The following is a 25,947-nucleotide window of genomic DNA, read 5'->3' as shown; positions in this document are numbered from 1 at the left end:
GAGCCTCTGGAGGGCAAGGATCATAGGGTCAAGTCCAGTGCCTGGTACACGTAGGCATTTAGCAATATTTGATAAATGGAAAAAGTGGAACAAGTTACCAACTCATTATCCTTCAGGAGTTGTTTGTATCAAGCGAGATGTGTACATCTCAGGGAAAGCCAGAGGGGTGATTCCGAGAGCCAAAAGCTATTAGAGTCAGAGGAGATTTAAGACCCTCTCTCACCAAACCCCTCATTGTGCTGATAAGGAAACTGAGGTCCGGAAGGGTTCAAGGTCATACCACAAATATAGGGCAGAGCACCTCCCCAGCTCACCTAGGAAAGGGCACCTTGGGGTATTCCCTCCCAGGATGATACTGCAGGACTGAAAGACAGGAAGGTAGGATGGGCATGGTATATACACGGGGCCCATGACAAATATGAACACAAATGTAAGTCTGGAAGGTTCCAAGGCACGATGCCCTACGCAGATCTTACTCGATTGTTGTCTGATCCAACACACCGGTGACAGGGATTCCGTAAAACTGCTGCATAGTGGAGACTGCTGACTGTAAGGCCTTCCCTGAGTGCAGCTCGGGCACCCGAGAGCCAGAGGGAAGCAGATAGCCATAGCACTTTAGCCAGTTCTGAAAGACATGGGAAAGAGGAGGGCGCATTAGACTGGAGAAGGCTCTGATCTACCTGGGCAGAGAGTCGCCCTTGAGCCCGGGATCGTTTTACCGAAGGGACCTATGGACTGGTGCTCTGATTGCTTCCTCGTCCATTCCCTCCTGCACATGCTGGTAAACCAATCTCCAGAAAACCCAGCTCTCGTTGGCTTTCTCCCTCGCTATGAAGCATTCATGGGCTCTCTACTGGCTGCGGAATAAAGATTAACTTTGCATCCAAGGCTGTCCGGTACCCTGGCCTCTTTACTCCTTTATGCAGTGGTTTCCACTGATATGTGACTAGACATGCAAGAGTGCAAGAATGCTTCCTTCTCCGAAGTGGAGTGGCCTGTGAAGATGTGCCCTCCAGAAACCGTTGTGTTGAACGTCAGAGTCTGCTAAAGAATCATATTGTAGAATACTTATTGACGTGAGATTATATACAGGCTTTATTGCTAACCCCTCCAAGAGAGCAAGGTATCATAAGTACATATAAGCAAAACAATGCATTATTTAATTTAAATACATAAATGTATGCATAGAAAAAAGCATAGAAGGGCACACATAAAATATAAAAAATAACAGCATGGTTATGTAAGAGAATTTCTTGTTTTTAGAAAATATCCACTGAAGTATTTTGGCTTATATAATGGTGCATGATGTTTGCAACTTTTTCTTAAACAGATTCAGAAAAGGGGGGGAGTGAGAGAGAGAGGAAACAAATGTAGTAAAATGTTAAGAATTGGGGAATCCGGGTGAAGGGTATTCAGGAATTCTTTGTCCTATTCTGGAAAACTTTTCTGAAAATCTGAAATGATGTAAAAAATTTTTTTTAAATAAAAAAAGAACTAGCCACGGACATCCTCTGTTATAGGATCATGGGGGAGAATTTCTGTTTTCTAAGTTTTATGCATGGAGTAATTTAAAAAGGGGAGGAACACTTTAAAAGAGCAAGAGCATCTGAAAGTAACTTGGATGAAGAAGCTCAAACAGACACAATGATTCTGAAGGACAGCAAAGTAGAGATGTTTATACCCACTGACAGTTGTGAGGGGATGGATGCCTGAAGAAACCAGACCACCAGGAAATATCTGTGGCATCAGTTGGAAAATGAGGAAAACACCCATGGATCTCCTGCACCCACTGGCATTTACAAGAGCACCCCTACATGCTGGTCTCTGAGCCAGACGGAAGCTGCGGCCCATCCTCAGAGAATTATCCTGAACACCAAGTGATTTAAGGAAGGAGAAAGAACTTAGGAAACAATGTTATTCTCGTTGTGATTTTTGCTTCTTGTTTCTATATGAACAGTCTTATTGTGGATGTGTCTGTTGTTACAAGTGAAAGCAAACCGTTTTGGGAAGGAAGCAATCAGAAACTATAAATAAGTTATTATTTATTTCATCTAAGGTGACTGTAACATCTTTACTGCCTCGTGATAAAATGCATCTGACTGATTAAAAACAAAACAGAACAAGAAAGTCTTAACATCTCCAGCAGCACGACAACCTTACCTCTTTCATATTGATACCTAGAATGTGTTTTTCGCTCCAGATTATGGCACAGGATATCAAGACTTCTTGCAGTTTTCCAAACACTGAATCTCTTTCATGTTTTTGTACGCTTTCCCCTGGCCCTGCCATACTCCTTAGTTAGGCGAAAATCTTTCATTATTTTAAGGTTCCGCTCATAAAATACCACCTCCGGAAGACTTCCCTCACTCCCCAAACTAAGTCATTTTTTTCCTCTCTTGTGCTCCCCCAAGCCGCTGTTATAGATAATGTAGATCTTATAATATTGGATTCTAATCATTACTTGACATATCAGACTCTAAGTGCCTCAAGGGAAGGTTCTGTGTTCTACTCATCTCTCTATATCCAGTGCCCAGAAGTGCCTGACACACAGCGCTGCTCATCATGTCTGCTCAACAAACATAACTGGGCCCTCACTACATGCCAGGCACTGTGCAAGGCTCTGGGGATACAGAGATGCATAAGGAGCTCACAGCCCAACAAGTAAATCCACCATGAATATAGCCCTCAAAGTCAGGCGTGTACAGAGTTCTATGTGAGAACAAAAGAGAGGTGTCTTTTCTGCATGGGGGTGGGGACGGGGAACTCGGGGAACCCAGGCGGGAAGGGGTCAGAGCAGTGTTGAGGGATACAGCATGTGCAATCGTGGGAGGAGAACACGGTGCATTCTGAGAAGGGTTTCAAATGACAAGAAGTGGGGGCGGGGAGTGTGGTGATGAGAGGGCTGGAAAGTAGGGACGTGGAGGGAGATGACATGTCATTATCTGTTCACAAAGTGGGCAAATTACAGAGAATCACTTGTGACTTGACTGTGGCCCAGGATCAGCCAAAAAGCTCAAGCAAATCATCTAGAAATGGACACGACAGGGCAGCTAAGTTACCCACTGTTCATCCTGGTGCTCCAGCTGCTCCTCCTGGGTTAAATCATGCCATCAAAACATTACACCCTGCACCACATCCTCTCAGCCAGAATGGCACGTTAGGTTCCCTTTTTTAGTGGAAACTTCAATGAAGAATTATTGGGTTGAATAAACAGGGCATATAGTGGGAAAGAGGCACCCAGTTCTGAGATCGAATCCTGACTTCACTGCTCACTGGCCGCGTGACGCCAGGCAAACAGTACTTCAGTTTCCTTGTTTGTAAAATGTAAACCATAATTCCTCCTCCGCAGGATTACCGTTGAGATAAAATGGACAAATGCACTCAACACATCATCCCTCAAAGCTGTTTGCTATTGCTTGGGGTGGTGTCTCCATTATCTTTTGCAAACTCAAGGTGGAAAACTTGGTCTCTGACTCCTTTGCCTTCTGAGATCTAGTCGTCCCACCCTCCTACATTCTCCCTGAACCAAGAGCCAGTCCTGATGGGTCCTGTGGAGGGCAGTATGGATGCTTGCCGCTAGGTGGCCAGTGGCCATGACCGTCTCTCCCACAGCACCCAGAGCACCGCCCAGCGGAGAACTGACAGCTGGCTTGAATTGTGTATTCTTCATCCTCACTCAACTTTCTTAGGCCCAAACACAATCTCTTTCTGTCAAGCTTTAGCTTGAGGAAAATGTTTTCCTTGCAGGAGATTCTGTATGCTTTCTGGATTCAGAAAGTGGACACAGGGTGGCCCAGGGGTTTTCCCTCTTGGCCTTTTCCCCAAGAATCTGTCAGCCAAATGTATGGCTTAAATATGGAGCACAGTGAGACTTGAAAGTAACTTATTCTTTTCATCTTTCCCACCACCAAGCTTTGTTTCATCCTTAAAAGTCTTACTTACAAACCTTGTTTCAATCTGTAAGCTATCTCAAACCCTCCCAGAAAGAGGTGTGGTACAAATCTAAAATAAATCGAATTCCTCCTTATCTGTGGAGTCTACTCTCTAGAAATCCAACTAAGATGAATTATGGCATTTGGGAAATGTCTGGGGATCTTTGGACAGATACCACTGACAAACCAGGCAGCCAACTGAGGAGTTTTTTGAGCCAACTGAGGAGTTCCTCTGACCTAGCACAGGAATTAAGAACCTTCTCCCCTCCCGCCCTCATTACTGTTTATGGTAAGAGATAAAGAACAGGGAACTCTGGGCATAAACCTACTCCAGCCTTTGAACGCTGGGAGGAATTGAAAGTAGCTCCTCCTTGGTAAAGGGTAACCTGGTTTACCCAGCTTCTTTTCTGGGATACACAAGCAAGGAGCCATGCAGGGCCGAACAGGATGTGCTGTGACGGTCACAGAGTGTAGCTCAGCAGCATGAGGAGCTAGGATCTAAGGATTCAGGTCCTAGGCAAATGTCTGGGTCAGGACCAAACACTAGAATGGATCAGCCTTCTCCAAGCTCTGCTTCTGCTTCCCTCCCAGGCTCACTGGAATCAATCCTCAGAGCTCAGGGGCAGACCCCTAAGAAGGGAAATGGGAGGGAGAGGAGCTGGTCAAAGGACAGCTCCAAACCAGGGAACAGGGCATTGAGATTAGACCTGCGTGTGTGTGCGTGTGTGCAAGACTAAGAGGCTAGGGACCACACAGTTCCAACTTCTGCTGCCTAACCCAGTCTCTGCCACTGTGTGACCCAGGCAGTCCCTCTTGACTTCTCTGGACAGAAGCCCCTGGTGTTGGTGCAAGTCTTCTATACTCCAGCCATACCAATTCCAAAACATCCCCTGCCCGCACATACTCGCAGGCTGTTCCTGCTGCCTACAAAGTCCATTCTCTTTATGCGTGTTAGCAAACTCATCCTTAAGGTCTAGCTGAAATGTTACCTCCTTTGGTAAATCTTCCTTAACTCTCCCTGCAGAACTAGTGGGCCCCCTCCTTACTCCTGCAGGGCTTTGCTTCTCTGCCACTCTAGACCAGTTACCACAGTGCATCCTACCTGTAGGTTGATATGTGTTTCCCACTAGATTGAGTTCCTGAGGAGCAGAGACTCTCGTGTTTATTTTTGTATCTGTTGTAGCACTTAGAACAGTGCCTGGCACAACAAATCATCACTGGATGAATGAACGAACCAACAAACAGACAGCTGGTCCAGGAGGCATTGCCTGGGTACCAAGGAAGGGATTTCATCTTGGGAAGGCTTCCTGAGTAATACACACAAAAACATCAAGATACCAAATTCTTGGTATCTGTTAGAGGCTGAGAAAAACATTTGCTGAAATTCAGTCTATTGTGGTTTGACTTCCTCACTTGATGAGGCAATAGGCTCCACTGGCCCGTCTGAAAAAAAGATAAAATCCATGAAAGGAAAAAAACCGCCCCATTCAGTTTTAAACACAATGACCTACCTTCCGTCTTTTTACACCTGGACCCATTAACCAATCACCAGCCATGTCATAAGTCTGACCTTTATAGCTCAGTTAACCAACTCTAAGATGTCTGTCACCCTTTAAGTGCTGAAAGAGGTGTAAACCCAGAAAAAAGTGAGAAAAATCTCAGAGTGCAGCGAGCAAGGACCAAAATAGCTGGGCTGAACCAAAGATGTAGAGATGGCAGACAGAAATGTGATTGGTTTGCTGGCCAGAAGGTGGGATTTCTGTTCCTGAGAAGCCAAAGCTGAGATACTCAGTAGTGGCAGGCAAAGGAGAGAGCGGAAAATAACAAGGAGAAAAACGTGGCCCGGAGAGGGAAGAGATCGGCAGACAGCAGAGGCGGTGGTGACATTAGAAGTGGCATTGGGGGCAGCAAGAAGCAGATCAGCTGGTGGTGCTGCTGTTCGCTCTTGGAAAACACAGAAAGCAGTGGAGGAGGAGAGAAAGATGGATCCGCTAAACCAGCATGGCCTCCTGCGGGTATCCTGGAGCATCGCACCTGTTTGGGTGTGTGGCCAACCCCGACCGCACAGGTCTGGAGAAGGAGCAGGAGAATGATTAGGATCAGAGGTTTGATCAGGATCGCAGTGGGCTGGAAGGTATTATCAGAAAGGCCAGAGGGAAGCCCACAAAGAAGGACGAGGCAAGATGTGTCAAATTTGGAAGCGTAAGCTAGAATGAGGAAGAAAGAGTGAAAGACCCTGATCAAAGAGTTTGGGTAGCTGAGGTCATAATCTAGGATGATGATGTGAGTAACAGGAACAAGACATGACCTCAAAACTCATAGGAGGTCCAAGTCCCATCCTGGAGGTTGTAGGTGCGGAAGAACAGTGACAAACAGGAGTGTGACTAAGGGAGAGTGGCTGGGAGAATGAAGGAACCACTCATATGAACCATGTCCCAGGAGGGAGAATGAGGGATGTGTAGGCTGGAGAAGGGGGAGCTGCAGGGGACATGCCAGTCTTCACAGAGCCAACTTTGCTCTTTCCAGCTGAGTGTCCTTGGGCAAATGACCTCACTTCTTTAAGGTTCATTTTCTTCATTTGTTAAACAGAGGATGATAAAAGAAGGCTTGTGAGGAGGGTCCAGTGAGATGACGCAATGTGGTAGGTGAAATAATGGCCCTCCAAAGATGACCACATCCTAATCCCTGGACCCCATGACTGTGAACTCACGTGGCAAAGGAGCCTTTATAGAGGTGATGAAGGTAAGGATCTTCAGGTGGGGAGATTATCCTAGATCATCCAAGTGGGCTCAATGTAATCACAGGTTCCTTGTGAGAGGGAGGCAAGAGGGTCAGGGTCAGAGAAAGAGAGGTGACGACAGAAGCAAGCGTCAGAGTGGCGCCATGCTGGAAGGGGCCACACGCCAAGGAACGTGGGCAGCCTCTAGAAGCTGGAAAAGGCCAGGTACAAGCCTCCAGAAGGAAGCCAGCCCTACAGAGACCTTGCTTTTAGTCCTGGTAAGTCCTGTTTCAGACTTCTGACCTCCAGAAGATGAGAAATCTGTGTTAGAAGGCACTAAGTTTGTGGTCATCTGTTTCAGCTGCAATAGGAAACTAACACATGCATGCGAGCAGTTAGCAGATTCTGACAGAAAGTAAGTGTCCTCACAGTGTTGTTGTCTGTGTTCTTGCTCCCACGCTCTCTGGCAAGAGAGGGACCGCCATCTTTGGTGGCCCAAATCACGGTGTGGTGATGCCTCAGAGATCAGCCCTACCATCGTGTCGGTCCCCCAGCTCCTGTCTCACCAGAGCCCTGCCGCCTTCTCCACCCATGTCACTGAGGTCCCAGCCTTGCCCCTGAGCCCACCTCCATTATAACTGATTTTTTAAAAAAATTTCACACTTGCAGGCTTAACCGTTGAGGTATCTAGAAAATGCACTGGTCAACATACCTTGAAACCATCTGATTTAATACACTTGTCTTGCAGAAGAGCAAGATAAAACATGAAGGGAGAAATGACTTATCCAAAATCACAGGAGCAAGTTGAGAGAGGAAATGGAGCTAGCGTCCCTGCCTCCTGCGGAGGGTTCTCTCTGTCAGGCTACACCCTCCACGCTGGCTCTAGTTTGCCTCCAAGTGCTGTCTGGTTTTTTTTTTTTTTTTCTTTTTCACTTACTGCCAGTCTAAAAAGGGCCCTCAGGATCGCCCACAATGCCCAGCTTAGCTTCTTGACAAACACCTTAATGGTGCAGCGTTGCCTCTTGGCTGCCACCAGCTCTTGAGTGGGTGGTAAGTGCACTAGCGGGAACTCCCTGGCGCTCTGCTCCATGTCCTTGGCCCATTCCCAGGAGGCCACCACAAGCCAGACAATCACTGTCCCCGAGGAGATGACACATTTGGGGTTTTCGGTCAGCACTGAATGTCCAAGTTTTCCAATTCTGGGGAGGCTTCCTCCCAAGGCCAGGAGAGGGGCCCTGCTCTTATTCACTATCTGATGAGGGAGGAGGCTTCATCTTCCTCACCCTTTCCAGGACCTTCCTGCCAATCTGCCACAGTTTTCTGTACCCTGGGGTTTGACGTACTGATGAGCTAAGAAAAGGGAAGAAGGAAGACAAGACCATGGTCAGGCCTGTTTTTCAACTGTAACAGGCAGATGGCTGTTAACCCCTAAGTAATCATAGAAAGTATAAAATATATAATAATTGTAGCTTGATTGGGTTGAGTGTGGAGCCCGTCTTCTGGTTCCTTGCTGCCAGTTTTAAATCCAGGCTCCTTAGCCTGGCACTCAACAAGCTTCAGAGTCTGACCCAATGCACCTTTCTAGCCTTATTTTCTGTCATACACGCCCTACCCTTTTACTGCCCACCCCCAGGACTCCTCCTGGAGCTACTGACGACCTCCTTGTGTTGACTGCACACACCCCACAGTTTCCTTCCTCTGTGCCTCTTTCATTCCCTCTCCGTAGAATGCCTTTCCCACATGGCCTCTCCAAGATGAACTATTCAATATCCTTCCAAATGCAACCTGAATGCCACTTCATCTGGGAGGGCTATCCAGGGGTGAGTGGACTTCCTCTGGGCTCCCAACGGCATTCTATGCCCCCCTTACTCACAGCGCTTTTCACATTACATTATACATAGTGTTTCACATGCTTGTGACCCCAATGAATGCTGCAGCTTACAGCCTGGTGAGGGGGACAGACACAGAAAGACTAAATGTTTCATTGAGTGGGATGAAGGAGAAGGAAAAGGTGATGTGAATGTGTTTGACGGGAGATCCAGGCTGTGATGTCAGGGATGGCCTCCCTGAGGACGCGGCACCCTAGTGGAGATGTGTGTTTGAGCAGACAAGGACCAGCTGAAGGTGGAAGAATGAGCAGCCCAGGAGAAAGCATATCTTACTGAATTCCTGAGATGGGAAGGAGCCTGCACATCAGAAAAAGAGAAAGAAGGCCAGGGTGGCCAGACCTGAGTAAGAAGGTGATTTATGTAGACAGAAGCTGGGAAGGGCTCGGTCATGCACACCCTCAGAGGCCTTATGGGGCAGCCTGGTGGGTTCCGGATATAAGGGGGTTCGTAATACTGTGAACTTTCATGTGTGTTTGAGATTTTCCATAGTAAGAATCAAAAGGAAGAAGTGGTAGTAGAGTAGTAATAGTAGTTAGTCTTCATCCTCAAAGCCACTTTAAGCAAGGTGAGTGTGGGAGTAGCATGATCAGATTTAAAAAAAAATTTTTTTTATTATTAAATATTTCCAGCACTCAGAGAGGCATAAAAATAATAAAACAAACCTTGGATAAGCGCCGACCAGCTTTGTTAAATTTTAGCTTTGGCCATATTTGCTTCAGCTCTAACTGACCCCTGTGTGGATTTATTTTTTTTATTTTTATTTTTTATTTTTTTTAGATTTTATTTATTTATTTATTTGAGAGAGAGAGAGAATGAGAGACAGAGAGCATGAGAGGGAGGAGGGTCAGAGGGAGAAGCAGACCCCCCGCCGAGCAGGGAGCCCGATGCGGGACTCGATCCTGGGACTCCAGGATCATGACCCGAGCCGAAGGCAGTCGCTCAACCGACTGAGCCACCCAGGCGCCCTGGATTTATTTTTTAAAAGGTCACTCTGGCTGCCATTTGAGGAAGGATTAGAAGCAGGCAAGAGAGGCTGAGCAGGTGGGAAATTTCTGAAGTCCAGATGAGATAGAATAGAAGTTCAGACTACGAAGGAGGCAGTGGAGATGGAGAGAAGTAGATGCACGGAAGATCTAGTCAGGAGGAAGAATTGCTGGGGCTTGATCATTGATTGCAGTTGAGGTGAGGAAGAGGTGGTGGATGACCCCCATCTCTCTGGCCCAGAGCTTTTGGGGCATAGAGAAAAGTGTGTCCATGAGTGTATGTGTGGTATAGAATTGAGTTTTAAAATTATTATGGCCGACAAAAGTTGTTAATAACAATGCCCGCTTTTCTCTACCTACTTTGTAATAACAGCCCATATGATCTTTGAGAAAATGTTGCCTTTTATATATATGGCTTTGCCGTTCTCCTACATGTCATTTAAAGCCTAGTTCAAAGTTGCCTTTTAAAACGAATGCATGGAATAATGACGAAGGGAAACTAGTGAAGGACGTGAATGGAATCAATCGTGAGGTCCAGAGAAACCAAAAGCTTTGTTCCAAAATCTCTCAGCTGGGGAGGGCTGGAGCTGGGATTCGCAACTTCTATCCACACACTATTCCCTAAAACAGGTACCCAGATCTAAGTTATGCTAGGATAAAGCTCAAGGCATCTGGGCAGGACCCAGTACCCAGCTGGCTCAGGAACAGGTCCCAGTCCCTCCACCTCTCAACCTGGCTCCGAGCAGGTCACTTCTCTGCTCAGAAACCTTTAATGACTTCCCTCAGCCTTTGGACAAGAGCCAGTTTCACAATCTGCTCTCAGCCTCCCCGTCCAGCCTCTTCTCATACACTCTTACTGGAAATAGCCTCAGGCACACCAAGTTATCTGCTGTTTCCTAAACACGCCATGCACTTTTGTGGAGCCCTGGTTCCTGGCTTTCCTTCTGTCTGGACTGTCCCCTCACTGTTGTCTGTCCTTCTCTTCCCTCAGTGGTTCATCTTTAATACCAACCTTCTCCCTGAAACATTCCCTGAGAGTCTCATCTCCCCCCCATGCTGTGTTCTCCAGCCCTCATTTATACCTCTAGCAGGCATTCATCTGTTCTTCAAAAAAAGACTGACTTTTGTGTACAAAGTGTGATTGAGGGAAGCTGGTGGGGACAATAAAGACAATAAAATCAATTTTAAAATATTTAGAATGTGCCAAGCACTGTCCTAGATACTGAACAGACATTGGCTGCCATCTATTAAGAATGGGTTCCTCTCATTTTGAGTTCAAACTATACCATATGATAAGGCTAGGCATGTCCCAAGATCCGTCTCTTTAGTACAATTATAATTTACTTTTCCTTGCTCTGAAACTACCTCTTTCAAAGACTGGAGTGGGACAACTCTGAAGGTGGAAAAGATTGGCTAAAAGGCTATTGCAGTAATCTAGAAAAGCACGCAGACCAAGGACAGAAAATCCAGCTTCTAGTCCTAGCCTTACTGTTTATTAGCTACATGTGGGTCTCTGGACAAGATGTGGACAGGTCACATCCTTTCTCGGAGTCTCTGTTTGCTCAACTATAAAATGGGGACAATATTTTCCCTATCTCACTCATGCTGTTGTTGCCAGGATCAAGTGGGGCCACACACATGACAGCATCTGGAAAGTGCAAAAACACCTTTCAGATATGAGGCTGTTAAAATCATAGGAAAAAACACAGTAATAATAAGAGAGATGGGGCGCCTGGGTGGCTCAGTCGGTTGGGCGTCTGCCTTCAGCTCGGGTTGTGATCCCGGAGTCCTGGGATCGAGTCCCGCATTGGGCTCTCTGCTCAGCGGGGAGCCTGCTTCTCCCTCTCACTCTCTCTCTCTCTCAAATAAATAAATAAAATCTTTTAAAAAAATAAGAGAAATGAATTAAAATGCAGCAGACTAGATTCAGATTAGGTAAAAGGGAGAACTTCCTAACAGTAAGAACTTTTTTTTTTCCAGACAAGAATGAAGCTATGCTGGGAGGCCATGATCATATTGAAAGAAATTTTGGGTTTGGGAATCTGTTTGTGCTTCTTTTTTTTTTTATTATTCTTCTGTTAATCCCCATACATTACATCATCAGTTTTAGATGAAGTGTTCCATGATTCATTGTTTGTGCATAACACCCAGTGCTCCATGCAGAATGTGCCCTCCTCAATACCCACCACCAGGCCAACCCATCCTCCCACCCCCCTCGCCTCTAGAACCCTCAGTTTGTTTTTCAGAGTCCATCGTCTCTCATGGTTCGTCTACCCCTCCGATTTCCCCTGCTTCATTCTTCCCCTCCTGCTACCTTCTTCTTCTTCCTTTTTTTTCTTAACATATATTGCATTATTTGTTTCAGAGGTAGAGCTCTGAGATTCAACAGTCTTGCACAATTCACAGCTCTTACCAGAGCACATACCCTCCCCAGTGTCTGTTTGTGCTTCTTAATAGGCGACCCACTGCTAGACTCATCAGGGCTCTAACTTTTCTTTTTTTCTTCTTTTTTTTTTTTAGATTTTATTTATTTATTTGAGACAGAGAGAATGAGAGACAGAGAGCATGAGAGGGAGGAGGGTCAGAGGGAGAAGCAGACTCCCTGCAGAGCAGGGAGCCCGATGCGGGACTCCATCCAGGGACTCCAGGATCATGACCTGAGCCGAAGGCAGTCGCTCAACCGACTGAGCCACCCAGGCGCCCAGGGCTCTAATTTTTCTTAACTATAGGTGCAAACCAAAGAATGCTCTCTATCCACCCAGAGCAGATCCCTCAAAACTGGTCTAGAGGGCAGGAGTTCATTATGCCTTCTGTCCGGGCGTCACACTCCCTTACTTGTGTGACCCATGCTGATCAGCTTGTCTCTTTCTGTCTGGACTGACCTTCCTCAGAATCAAACTGGAAAGCAGCAGGGCCAAAACACGATTTGTGGGACATTCTACTCAGCTAATCATAAGAGAAAGGGATGCTTTAAATAAACCAAACACAGGAAGCCAATTAGGGAATCGGGGACCCCCTGATGTGCAAAATACAAAAGAAAGACTCAAGAATGCAAAGGAGAAAACAGACTGAATGAGGTGGGTTGTGGGGTTTTTGTTTTGTTTTGTTTTTTCATTTTGTCTTTTGGTAATGATAAATTAGAGATATAAAATCAAAAGCCAAAGATAGTGAAAATGCTTTCAACTAAGAAGTTAGGAGACTAGGGAAAAGTTTCGAGTTCTGAATCACCTACTATCAGATTTAGAGTCCTTGGGCAACTCACTGCAATTGAAGAAGTGTCTATTAAGTACTACTATGCACTTATTTGGTGATCTCTAAGATCACGGCCACCTCTCGGTGCCTCTGTATTGTATGTCACTACCACCAGATGACAACCTACTGAGCAGGTTTTTAAGGGTGAGATTGTGGGACCACTGCCAAAAAGAATAACCTCTATTTCCAATGAAGGAAGGACAGGTGGGCAATGAGTTCCATCCCTAAGAAGCATTTTAGAAGGGACCTTAAGACCCACCTGTCCATAAGTATCTAGGTAACTTTTTGGCACAAGGGACAAAGAGAAGAATCACCGAATGCTTATTGAGTAATTAACAATGAGCATTGGGGATTGTGTTAGATCTAAAAACAGAAGAAATTTTTAGGCCCTGCTTAAGAACTGCCCAAATGATGTTTATGTATTAAAAAAAAAAAAAAAAAAAAAAAGCAAATGGGCCAGGGCTTCTTCAAAGTGTTGCCCTGAAAAGAGAGGAATAAATAACTAGAGAAGTCAGGGAGTTTCCTGAAGAAGTGAGGCTTGGGCTGAAACTAAGGAAAGGTCACAGATGGATGAGTGGAGGTAGAGACGCAAACGGCATGTGATGTGCAGAGAAACGCAGGTAGTTTGTCTTAGGATAAAGGAGAGACAAGCTTGTCTGGAGTAAGAATGTGTACTGATGAGCAGTGGGAAAGTCAGCCTTCTAGAGCGGAGGTAGTGTGGGTTCAAACTCCAGAGGACTTTAAAAACAGAAAGAGGAGTAAGTCATTATCTGCTGGCTGAAAAGCAACCATATTTCTGTAAGGTTTCCATCATGTGAGCTGTTAGTGTTCAATGAAGGGATAATTAGGCGCAAATTGTTGAGAGAAGCAGTGGATATAATTCTGCTATCTTTAAGAAACTTTTGGACAATATAAAAATGGAGTCATCATGGAATTAAGGGTGGTGTTTTTCATCAAGTCACTTGGAGATAGGAAACAATAGAAATAAAGGGTCACTTCTCGGAATGAAAGGAAATTAAGAGTTCAGGGGGCCCCAGGAGACCATGCTGGGACTTGTCTGATTTAAATTTTTTATAAGTGATCCAGAAGTAGAGCAAAGTGAAAATTTCAAGAACTGCAGATCATCTTAAACCTTTTTGGGTAGGGAAATGCTCTGCCAAAGGAGACAGAGCTGAAGGAAGGTACTGAGTGGGATGTAAAATGGCAGATAAACGTCAATGTGAGGAAACGTAAGGTAATGCACTCTGATAAAAATAATCCACGTACAGGGTGTTGGGTTCCAGGCTATCAGTTTTGACACAGGAAAGGGATCGGAGAACTACTGCAGATTGTTTCCTAAAGGCAGTGTCCTAATGTGTGGGTCAGGAAGGCTGACAAAGGGATAGGCAGGAGCGGGAATGGAGCTGAAAACCAAAGAAGGAATCATCCTTCCTTTGTGCCAGACTACAGAGTCCCACATCTGGGACAGTGGTCAGGTTTACATCTATTGAAAACTAGGGCCCAAGGATATCTAAAAAAAGGCAACTACAAGGACCCAAAGGATGAATGTGGCTGTTCTATGGGTGGCTGGTCATAAGGGGGAAGCTCAAGCATGAAAGACAAAGGCTAAGAGAGATGGAATAATCAAAGCCTATAAAGCTGGTGAGGGTAAGGTGTGGGTACGCATAACCTTTCCTCTATATCCTGACATATTTAAGCAAATAGCCTCCTCTTAACGCTTGAAATATCACAGGAATAAAAGGATTTCAGAGTTGAGATCATCTAGCCTATCCCTTTATATTAGAGATGGTAGAATTTAAGCTTAGAGAGTGCAAGGAAATGGTCCAAGGTCAAGAAGCCACCAGGGGCCAAGGTCAGATTAGAGCCCAGGCTGCCTGAATCCCACACCAGGGTCTTCCTACCTCACCTTTTGCACTCAGGAAGACTAAGGGAATCCAACTTTTTATAGGGTATAAATTTATGAAACGCATTACTTTGAGATGTAATAAAGCTGAAAACACAAACAGGCGAGGGAGAGTTTCGACTAAAAGTCAACCAGCAATGATAAGATCTTTGAAAGACTACCAACTGGGGCAAAAGAGACTTTTTACACACCCTAATTTTTGGGGATCGTGTACCCCTTTGACAGTCTGAAGAAATCTAGGGATTCTCTCCTAGAAAAATACATTTGCATGCACAAACACAATCTTGCACAAAATTTCAGGCCCACTGAGTCCCATGCCCAATTAAGAATCCCTGTTCCGGCACATTCTTCTGAACAGACTGCCTGCTTCAACAAATGCACTCAATCTCACAGGATAACTGAGGCAATCACTCTAATTTTCCTCTGCAAAGAACTACTGTCCTAACTTATTACTTATCACATACTAGAATTGCAGACCTCCAGGTTGGAAGAGACCAGAAAAATTATCTAGTCCAACTGCCCCCCACAACCCCTCCTCTGTGATATAGAATAGTGTCATGGTTAAATAAATACATGGTGACTAGAGTCAGCCTGCCTCGGCTAGAATTCCAACCCCATCACTCCATAGCTGTGTGACCTTGGGCAAGTTACTGAAGCTCTCTGAGTTTGTATCCTCATCTGTAAAGGGGGATAATAATGACAACTATCTCAGAGTAGTCATGAGGATGAAATGAGATTATTAATATAAATCATGGCACCAGTCCTGGCTTGTAGTGAGTGCTCAGTAAATGCTAGTTGGCATTATTGTTATTATTATGCATGTATCCATGCAGGTATTATGCATGTATCCATCCAAGCCTTCCCCCCGCCCCCCCCCCCCCGAGCTTTTGCTTGCACATGTCAGTGATGAGCAGCTCACCGCCTCCGAAGCTGGTTGAGCAACTCTGATTGTTACAAACTTCTTCTAATATTGAGTTGAAATTTGTCTCCTTGAAACCCCTACCCCCACCTCTGTTGACCCTAATTCTGCCCTGTGGGGCCACTCAGAGCAAGTCTACCCTTCCTGCACGTGACAGCCCTTCAGATACGAAGACAGTGATCGAGTCCTTCCCCCGCCCTCCCGTCCCCCACCCCCCATCCTCTCTTCTCCAGCTTGAACATCCTTGGTTTCTTCTCCCAGCCCACAACATACTGGCTGCGCTTACTATTTACTCCGAGGCGTTGTACGGTTTCCCTCACACATAGTCATGCAGGCCACACACCCCACCGCCACCACAACAATCCCGACCCTCCTGCTCCGCCCCCGCCCGCTGCCCCTGTCCGCGGTGCTGAAGCAGCTCCGGGCCCCGCGGCCCTTCCCGGCCCCCGCCCTGGGCAACCCCCGGCCCGGCCCCCAGGCGCCGACCCCGCGCGCCACCCCCGCGCCCCCAGCGGCAGCCGCGGCCCGGCCCGACCCAGGCCCGGCCCAGGCACCGCCCCCCCGCCCTGCCCGGAGGCCCCGAGCCCGCGCCCCAGCCCCGCGCGCCAGCCCCACCTGCCCGGCGAAGGGCGCCTCCGCCTCGGCCGCCCGCTCCGCCGCCGCCGCCGCCGCCGCCGCCGCCCGCGCGGCGCCCGGGAGGCAGCAGAGCGCGGGCAGCAGCAGCAGCAGCCGCCCGGGGACCCGCCAGCGGCTCCAGCGCGGTGCCCGGCCCGGCGGCGGCGGCCCCGGCGCGGCGCGGCCGCCCCGGCTCCTCGGCATCCCCGCGGCGGGGCCCGGCCGCCCGGCTGCGATGGCGGCGGCGGCGGCGGCGGCGGCTCCGGCCGGGTCCTCCCGCTGCAGCCGCTGCGGAGCCGCCGAGTCACGGCGCCGCGGACACGCGCCCGGCCCGCCTGTCTTCGCCGCCGCCGCCGTCTCGGCCGCCAGCGCGCCCCCGCCTCCGCGCGCCCCGCCCCAGCGGGGGGCGGCCAGGGGCACCGGGGCAGCACCCCGGGCCGGACTGCGGGGGCGGCGGCTCCGGGCCAGTCCTGGGGCACTGGCCGGGGAGCGGTGCCGGGGAGGGGTTCTCAGCGGCCCGAAGCACAGCTCGGAGGGAGGGTCCGAAGGGGTGGCCCTGGAGGCGGGGGTCTGGGGGCAGCCCTGAAGGAGGGGGAAGAGGCTAAACTGAATAGTCGCAGAGGTGGAACCACGCGATGGTTCCGGGGGAGGTATGGTTGGGGGTCCGAAGCCAAAAGACTAGCCCTGAGGGACGGAGTCTGAGGGGGTGGCACTGGAGGAGGGGGGTCTGGGAGACAGCACTGGGGGAGGGGACTGAGAAGACGCTCTGGAGTAACGGCGGGGGCTGAGGGGGGCGGTGGCCCTGGAGGAGAGGGTCTGAGAGGGCGGCCTTGGAGAAAGGAGGGCAGGGAGGGTGGGAAAGGGAGGAATAGATTTGAGGAGTGTTTTGGGGGAGCAGCCCTGGGAGACATTACGTGAAATTAAGGTGAAGCTCATTCTCTAGCCGCCCCCCTTAGTTGGAGAGAGATCAACCAGTTGGGAAGATCATCTTTCATCCAAAACAACCCATATGTATTGAACACTTTCTATATATATGTGGGGCTCTGGGCTACTTGGGACTTAAAAAGAAAAAAGAAAAAGGAGGCTGATTCCCTAAAGTGTAGAGGTTTACAGCTTGGTGCGCAAACGTGAAACACAGGGCAGCAAAGGCCAAGTGTCAAAAAGGATACAGGCAGGTGCTCCGGGGGTCAGGACAGCCTTGATGGGGGACAGGTGAAGTCAGGACAGGTGTTATGGAGGGGGTGGGGGACTCTAGCTAGGCCTTGAGGAAAGGCTGGATTTAAATAAGGGAAGGGGGATGGAGAGGGCGTGTCAGGTAGGAAGATGGGGTGTACAGGATGTGGTTGGGGCAGTAGATCCATTCTCTGGAGCATAGGGATCCTACAGGAAAGTGCTGGGGGAGTGAAGGAAGCAGAAGACTGTGAGTTTCAGGATATTAATGAATTTGGGAGGGGAAATGGGGGTGGTGGCATTTGAAGGCTCTTTTAAGCAGGATGGCGTGTGGAAAATGGTGTTTTGTGGTTACCTGGTAATTTGGAGGTGTGGAAAGGGAACAAGCTTAGGAATCAGACTTACATTCATAAATTGGCTCTGTTCCATTTTTACAAAATGATGTTGGTATTAATGCATAAGGTTGCTCTAAAGATGATGTGCTTGGCACTTAATAAATGTTCCATATTAGTTCTCCTTCCAGTGTACAGAATAGTGACCAGAGGAAGCAGAGAAATTAGTTGGAGATTATTACAATAGTCTAGGTATAAAGAAATAATGATGACAATAATAGTGAACACTTATTAAATGCCTAGTTTGTATCAAACATTGGGCTAAGCCCTTTACTGTGTTATATCTCATTTAATCCTCATAAATAAACCCTGTGAAACAGATACTATTATTACCCCCAATTTAGAATAAGGAAGCAGAGGCTCTGAATAAGTTTGCCAAATGTGCATGATTCATAAGTGGCGGAGTGGGAAGCAACCTGACCTCAGAACACATTTTTTTTTTTCTAAGATAGGGTTGGGGGGAGAGATTTAAGAGACATTGGGCCAAAAAGAAGAAAAGGAGTTTGGAGTGATGACAAGTCCAGGAAGATGGATTGTAGTGTCTTCACAGCGATGGAGTGTCATAAGGACAAAGATGACAAAGAGTTTTAGGTTTGCTGAGGCCCTGGCGACCGTAAGATCCCTGAGATGGATATAGGAATGAGTTCAGTAGAGGGTGGAGAATGGACATTTTAGAAACCTCGAGGTCAATGTGATATTTGAAACTGAAAGATTGGAGTGGAAAAAGCAAAACTTCAGGCCCTGTGTTGAGACATACATATTCAGTCTAAAGAGTGCTCAAAAGATTGAGCAATCAGGGTCATAGGGTATATAGGAAAGGGCAGGAACATTTCAAGGAGATGAAGAGGGCTTGGCAGTATCAAGGAGATCACAGAGATTGAAGACTGAATACACACCATTGAATTTCCTGCTCACAGTCTAACAGGGAGATAGGGACATAGCTAGTCACATGGTTTCATGCTAAATTATGACAGAGATGGGAGGGAAGTGTTACGGAAACATCGAGGAAAGAGCAACAAATTACCCAATGTCGGAAGCTTGGGAGAGGGTGCATTCCAGCAGGAAATACTACATTCAAACCAGATATCAAGGATGATGGACAAGGGTGGCAGTAGGTAATTAATGATAAAGAAGGAAGAGATTGGTATAAACAAATGGATGCTTATAGAATATAACCCTAAGGTAGGTCCCTAGTAGAGAAGGTCTAGAGACCATTGTGAAGCCAGCCCAAGAGGAGGTTTGGAGGCTTTAGAGTAACACTGTCAGATGAACTCACCAGGGCACAGATTTCTCTTTTCCCTTTTTTCATGGAAAAGGCATGGAACTTAGAGTCAGATACCTGGATCCAATATTGGTTGTTACTAATTTGTAGTGCACCTTTGGGCAAGTCATTTAATCTCTTTGAGCCTCAGTTTCCTCATTTGTAAAGTAAAACAATGACCCTGCCCTCTCCGCTTCATTAGATGGACCACACAAATGGTTGAGATTCACTTTGTAAACTATATAGTCAACTGAGCAGATGTTAGGAGAAACTTGGGTATTAATAATCTCATCAGGATGCATTATGCCAATACCAGAGCTTGCTGTAAGGCAACTGGATCCCTTCTCCCTTCACCTCCTCTCTTATTTCTTTATTCAACAAATATTTATTAAGTATCTTTTGGGTGCTAGCTGGGCTGGGATATAAAGATTAGGTTACAGTTGCCTCCTTTAGAAAGATAATCAACTGGGGAGATAGACACATATAGATAGAAGGAAGATAGCATAATACGTGCTATAAAAGAAAATATTTTTTTTAAAGATTTTATTTATTTTGTGACAGAGAGAGAGACAGCGAGAGGAGGAACACAAGCAGGGGGAGTGGGAGAGGGAGAAGCAGGCTTCCTGCAGAGCAGGGAGCCCGATGTAGGGCTCGATCCCAGGACCCTGGGATCCTGACTTGAGCTGAAGGCAGACAATTAACGACTGAGCCACCCAGGTGCCCCTATAAAAGAAAAGTTTTATGAAAGTAGAGAGGAGGGAACAACTAACTGTCTAGAGGTGGCAGGAGGGGAGATGGGCCTTGAAGGACCAGCAGGAATTTACTCTGTAGAGTGCAAAAAAGGAACCGTATATCCACAGGTACAGATAAATATGAATGCCACGCTAAGGAGTTTGGACTTCAAGTTCTAAGCCAACAACTCTTGGAGTGTGGTTGAGACCCTTTCAGGGGGTCTGTGAGATCAAAACTATTTTCTTAACAATACTAAGCTTTGTTTGTCCTTTTAACTCTCATTCCTTCATGAGTGGATGGTGTGGCTTTTCTGAGGCTTCACAACAGATTGCAGAAGTAGACATGAGAATACAATTATCTTCTATTGAGTCAGACGATAAACAGGTTGTCAAAAGTGTAGAGCAGGGGCGTCTGGGTAGTTCAGTTGGTTAAGCCTCCAACTTTTGATTTCAGCTCAGGTCATGATCTTGGGGTCCTGGGATCAAGCCCCACATGATGCTCAGCGCAGAGCCTGCTTGCCCCTCTCCCTCTGCTCCTTCCTGCACTTGCGGTTTCTCTCGCTAAAAATAAATAAATAAATAAATAATGTAAAGCAATACCACTTTTCTCACTAATTTTTTTGAAATCATAACCATTTTTCATAAAAGTGTTATTTATGTTAACTGATTTATTGTTATTTGAAACAAATTAATATGTAAATATTTTAAAATTTCTCAGCTTTGATTTCTAGTGGTAATGACCAATAGATATAATTCACATAAAACAAGCTCTCTGGAGTCCTCAATAATTTTTAAGAGTGTAAAGGAGCGGGGCGCCTGGGTGGCTCAGTTGGTTGAACCACTGCCTTCGGCTCAGGTCATGATTCCAGAGTCCTCGGATTGAACCCCGCATTGGGCTCCCTGCTCATGCAGGAAGACTGCTTCTCCCTCTGCCTGCCGCTCCCCCTGCTTGTGCTCTTTCTCTCTTTCTCTCTCTCTGTGTCAAATAAATAAATAAAATCTTTTAAAAAAAAAAAAAGAGTGTAAAGGAGGGGCGCCTGGGTGGCTCAGTCGTTAAGCGTCTGACTTCGGCTCAGGTCATGATCCTGGGGTCCTGAGATTGAGCCTTACGTCGGGCTCCCTGCTCAGCGGGAAGCCTGCTTCTCCCTCTCCTACTCCCCCTGCTTGTGTTCCCTCTCTCGCTGTGTCTCTCTCTGTCAAATAAATAAATAAAATCTTTTTTTTAAAAAAAGAGAGAGTATAAAGGAGATCCTGAGACTAAAAGGTTTGAGAACCCTGTTCTGAGCAGCTGGACCTCACCAAAGGGGTTTGAGTAAAGGAGTGACATGATAACATTTCAAAAAATTGTTCAACAAATATTTATTAAACACCTTGATGTGCCCAGCATGATTTGAGGTACTGGGATAGAGCAGTAAACAAATCAAATCAAACTCCCTGCTTTCACAGAATTTACATTATACTGGTGTGACAGACGGTAAACAAAATAATTAATGTATATAGTATATTAGATAGTGATAGCTGTTGAGAAAAGCCGGGAACTAGGATATGAAAGCTGAAAGGTGTGTGTGTGTGTGTGTGCATGTGATTTTGGATAGGATCACCAGGGAAGGTCTCAGTAAGAAAGTAAGTTTTCAGTAAAGGCCTGAAGGAATAAGGGAGTGGACTCTGCAGGTATCTGGGAGAAATGAATTCAGGCAGAGGGAAGAGCAAGGGGAAAAGTTCTGAAGCAAGAGCATGCCTGGCAGGTTTGAGGAACAACATGGAGGACCAGTGTGGTTGGAGTGGAAGAAGGGCGAGAGTATTAGGAGATGAAGGTTATGGAGGGGAGGTACATTTCTTGAGATAAAAAAAGCCAATGGAAGATTTTGAGAATAGAAGAGACATCTTCTGACTTACCTTTAACAGAATCACTTTGGTTGTTGCACTCTGAGCAGGTTGAAAGGCCATACGCAGGAAGTCTAACTAGGCGGCCATTGCAGTAATCCTGATGCAGGACGATGGTGGCTTGGACCAGGGTCCAAGCAGGGATGGGAGATGTAGTTGGATTCTTGATAGATTTTGAAAGTAGAGTTGACAGAACGTGGCAATGGATGGATATGAGGTATGAGGAAAAAAGAAGAGTCAAACGACACCAAACATTTGAGTAACTACAAGAGTGGAGTCGCTGTTGTCTGACACAAAGAAGGCCACAGGAAGGACAGGTTTGAAGAGAACTATCAAGAGCTAGGTTTGGGACATGTTAAGTGGGAGATGTCTATTAAACACCCAAGTGGATGTGGCAAGTAGATGGTTTCATATGTGGGTCTGACTTCAAGAAAGAGGTCTAGACTGGAATATGAATTGGGGGGTTCTCAGAAAAAAAGATAGGATTTAAAAGCCGAAGGATCAGCCACAATTACTCAGGAGATGAATGTTGGTGGAAAGGAAGTTTTGATGACTCCATCCCAGGGGCAAATCTAATATGTTGAGGTTGGGAAAATGAAAAGGAATCAAAAAGACACTGGGAAGGAAGAGACAAAAGAAGAAAACCAGAATTGTGAGAAATCCTGGAGACTAAGTGAAGAAAGTGTTTTAAGGAAAAGAGAGTAATCAACTATACTAAATGCTGCTTACAGATTATCATACGAAGATTAAGAAACAGTCATTGGATTGACCAATGTGGAGCAATTGGTGATCTTGAGATGAGCAGTTTTGGTGGTTTGTAGGGGGTCAGACATCTGGTTGGAATAAGTCCAAGAGGGCATAGTAGAGGAATTGAAAATGTTGAGTACATACACCCTTTCCGAGGAATTTTGCTATAAAGGGAAGGAGAATGTGTGGCAGCTGCAGGAGGATGTAGAGTCAAAAGAGGGTTGTTTTGTTTGTTTTCCTGATGGGAAGAATAATGCTTATAAGCTGACCTAGAACGATCCAGTGGAGTGGGGAAAATTGCTGCTGCAGGAGAGAGTGGGAGAATGGCAGAAACAATGTCCACAAGAATGCAAGTGTGCAAACAGAGAGGCTGACTGTGAGGAGAATTCATCCACAGGAAGAGGGAAGAAGAGGGCCTTTAGGAGTGTAAATTTAGGGCGCCTGGGTGGCTCAGTTAGTTAAGCGACTACCTTCGGCTCAGGTCATGATCCTGGAGTCCCGGGATTGAGTCCCGTATAGGGCTCCCTGCTCGGCAGGGAGTCTGCTTCTCCCTCTCCCACTCCCCGTTTGTGTTCCCTCTCTCGCTGTGTCTTTCTCTGTCAAATAAATAAATAAATAAAAAATCTAAAAAAAAAAAAAGGAGTGTAAATTTAGTACCAGTGTGGACAAGAGATTAGAGGGGAACTTGCATTTATTTGTTGGTTACTTACTTTTTGTCCAGCAGGTGGGGGATGCTTCCCTCACAACACTCCTCCTATACAAGGGAGGTGAGTTATAAGGCTACTGCAACTAAAGTTCCTGAAACCCCAAGACTCTGTGCTCTTTATGCTCCCATGGAACTTTGTCTGTTTCTAGATCCCGTTGCTGATATCAGAATGCCTTCTATTCAATGACCAAGATTCTTTGCTTGACCAAATTGTAGTCAGGCTTCTCAACCTTCTCCTAGGCCCATCTGTGTGCACTTGTAAAAATCTTGTAAAAATCTAGTCTTAGCGGGGTGCCTGGGTGGCTCAGTTGGTTAAGCGTCTGCCTTCGGCTCAGGTCATGATCCTGGAGTCCCAGGATAGAGTCCCACATTGGGCTTCCTGTTCAGTGGGGAGTCTGCTTCTTCCTCTGACCCTGCCCCCTCTCATGCACTCTTTCTCACTCTCTCTCAAATACATAAAATCTCCTTTAAAAAAATCTGGTCTTAGCAAGAACTTTGCTAACTCAATTTATCCAGAAACCCTCCCCCTTCACTATCTGGATCACCTTGCTATCTGATTAGGTCCCTCATCCTCCACTGTCTCCCCAATGATGCCTGATCACCCTGGCCTGTCTTCAGCAAGAATCCTGGTAGGTCTGCTTAGCCAGAATCCCCTGACCCCTGATGTTTCTTCTTAGTAATTTTCTATCACTTGACCCTCGCTCTGTTCCTTGACTATAAATCCCCCCCCTTTGCTCATGCTGTATTCATAATTGAGCCTAATTTCTCTCCTCCACTGCAAAATTCCATTGCGGTAGACCCTATACCTATGGTGATCTTCCCCCTCCCATGAATAAAGTCTTCCCTAAGTGTCATTGAATTTTTTTTTCTTTAACATTGGGTAGGAAGAAACTAACCTGCTAGCTCAACCATAGGGTAGAGATCCTTGTTTCTCATAAAGACAGGAAACAGTTGAGCAGCCCTTGGTGCTGGAGTGCCTTAGACCTGAAGTCAGACAAATTTACCCAAAAGATAAAGACAAAAAGAAAATACAGGAATAGAAAAAAGTGAAGTTCTCATTTGGGATCTGAAAGGAAATATAGACAGGAGGCTGGAGAGCACCATCCAGCTAAGGGGGTCTCCTTGACTTCTCTCCTTCCTCTGAATTCCCACTACGGCAGCTAACATATAATGAGGGCTTATTACACACAGCACAATTTATCTACGTTATATCACTTAATCCTCGCAACTGTGAGAAAACCGCCAAACCAGGGAAAAACCCCAAATGTCTGACACAAAACCGTATATCCTTAACTCTTGGTACATTTGCTCATTCATTAAATACCTCAGAAATTCTATAAACATTACTAAGCCATTCTGGAAAGTACTGAGGTGAGTAAGACAGTGTTCAGGTAAAACAGTGAAGACTTGAGCACATATAAGATGTGACAAATAACCACAACACATTAAAACCTCCTATAGGATTTCACAAGGAGGCGAGGTCACTCTGGCTGGAAAAAATCACAGAGCTCAAGGAAAGCTTCACAAAGGAAGTAGCATTTGAGATGAGCCTATATAAGCAGATGATGTTTTTTACACTAAGTGTTTTACCTGCAATATACGTTGCTCATTACCATGCATAAACAATGGAAGACTGTGCGAAATTTTAACTGGCAGAGATGGGAAGGTAGAGGCATGGAGGAAAGAAAGGGTCCGATTGTTCAGAATGTACAGAAGCCCCAGTTCAATTCCCCGCTTCTGTCTCAACATCCAGCCTCAAATCCAATGACTTAGGGGTATTTTCCCCTTATGAATGTATTCAGAATCATGTATATTCAGTGAAACCCTATGAGGCCATTAAAAAAAATGAATTACTTAATGAACTGATAGGAAATTTTTTCCAAAATGTAATCTTAAATGAAAAAAAATTATTAAAAATTATTTGTGTGATAATGGGGAACAAATTGTGTGCCCTGGCCTGTTTATGTGTAAAATATGGAAGGATCCCCAGGGCGCTGAGAACAGTAATTGCTTTCCTGGAGGGGAACTATGTGGCAGGGGGACAGGATGACAGGGAGATTTGTCACTGTCTACATTTTTGTGTCCTTTGACTTTTTAACTATGTGGGTGGATTATCTATTAGAAAAATAAACAAATATGAGTTGAACTTTTTTTTTTTAAAGATTTTATTTATTTATTTGAGAGAGAGAATGAGATAGAGAGCATGAGAGGGGGGAGGGTCAGAGGGAGAAGCAGACTCCCCGCTGAGCAGGGAGCCCGATTCGGGACTCGATCCAGGGACTCGATCCAGGGACTCGATCCAGGGACTCGATCCAGGGACTCCAGGATCATGACCTGAGCCGAAGGCAGTTGCTTAACCAACTGAGCCACCCAGGCGCCCTGAGTTGAACTTTTTAAAAAGTAACTGTAATAGTCTCTAAAGGCCATTCCCTGAAAAAGGGCATATATTGTAATATGAAGGTAGAAGGAAAAGCGGTTCACTTAGGTGGGCAGTCTCAAAACTTTAGGCCTTAATTTGCATGGCAAAAATTTTATATATCTATCTATATATAGTAAATAAACAAACAATAGAACAGGTAATATGTTTATTATTACTTTTTTTTTTAAAGATTTTATTTATTTATTTGACAGAGAGACAGTGAGAGAGGGAACACAAGCAGGGGGAGTGGGAGAGGGAGAAGCAGGCTTCCTGCTGAGCAGGGGAGCCAGATGCGGGGCTCGATCCCAGGACCCTGGGACCATGCCCCGAGCCAAAGGCAGAGCCTCAACGACTGAGCTACCCAGGCACCCCTCCAAGGGTTATTGTTTTATTTTATTTTTTTAATTTTTTAATTTTTTTTAAAA

General features: G+C 46.1%; 1 protein-coding gene across 1 annotated transcript in view; it reads right to left on the bottom strand.

The window, feature by feature from the left end:
* The window catches only part of MMP24 (matrix metallopeptidase 24), a 45,864-nt gene extending 24,151 nt beyond the window's left edge, over nt 1-21,713 (bottom strand). Inside the window, exons 1-3 of the mRNA XM_064573545.1 lie at nt 21,663-21,713; nt 16,213-16,794; nt 477-625 (exon numbers count right to left, since the gene is read on the bottom strand). Of these exons, the coding sequence (XP_064429615.1) occupies nt 477-625; nt 16,213-16,794; nt 21,663-21,713 (782 nt within the window). The remainder of the gene's footprint in view (nt 1-476; nt 626-16,212; nt 16,795-21,662) is intronic.
* Between the last annotated feature and the right edge of the window lie 4,234 nt (nt 21,714-25,947).

Source organism: Mirounga angustirostris, unplaced genomic scaffold (assembly GCF_029215605.1).
Source record: "Mirounga angustirostris isolate CCGP_5_RB_7025 unplaced genomic scaffold, mMirAng1.0.hap1 SCAF_10, whole genome shotgun sequence".
Taxonomy (NCBI): domain Eukaryota; kingdom Metazoa; phylum Chordata; class Mammalia; order Carnivora; family Phocidae; genus Mirounga; species Mirounga angustirostris.
This window is presented reverse-complemented; position numbering and strand designations above follow the sequence as displayed.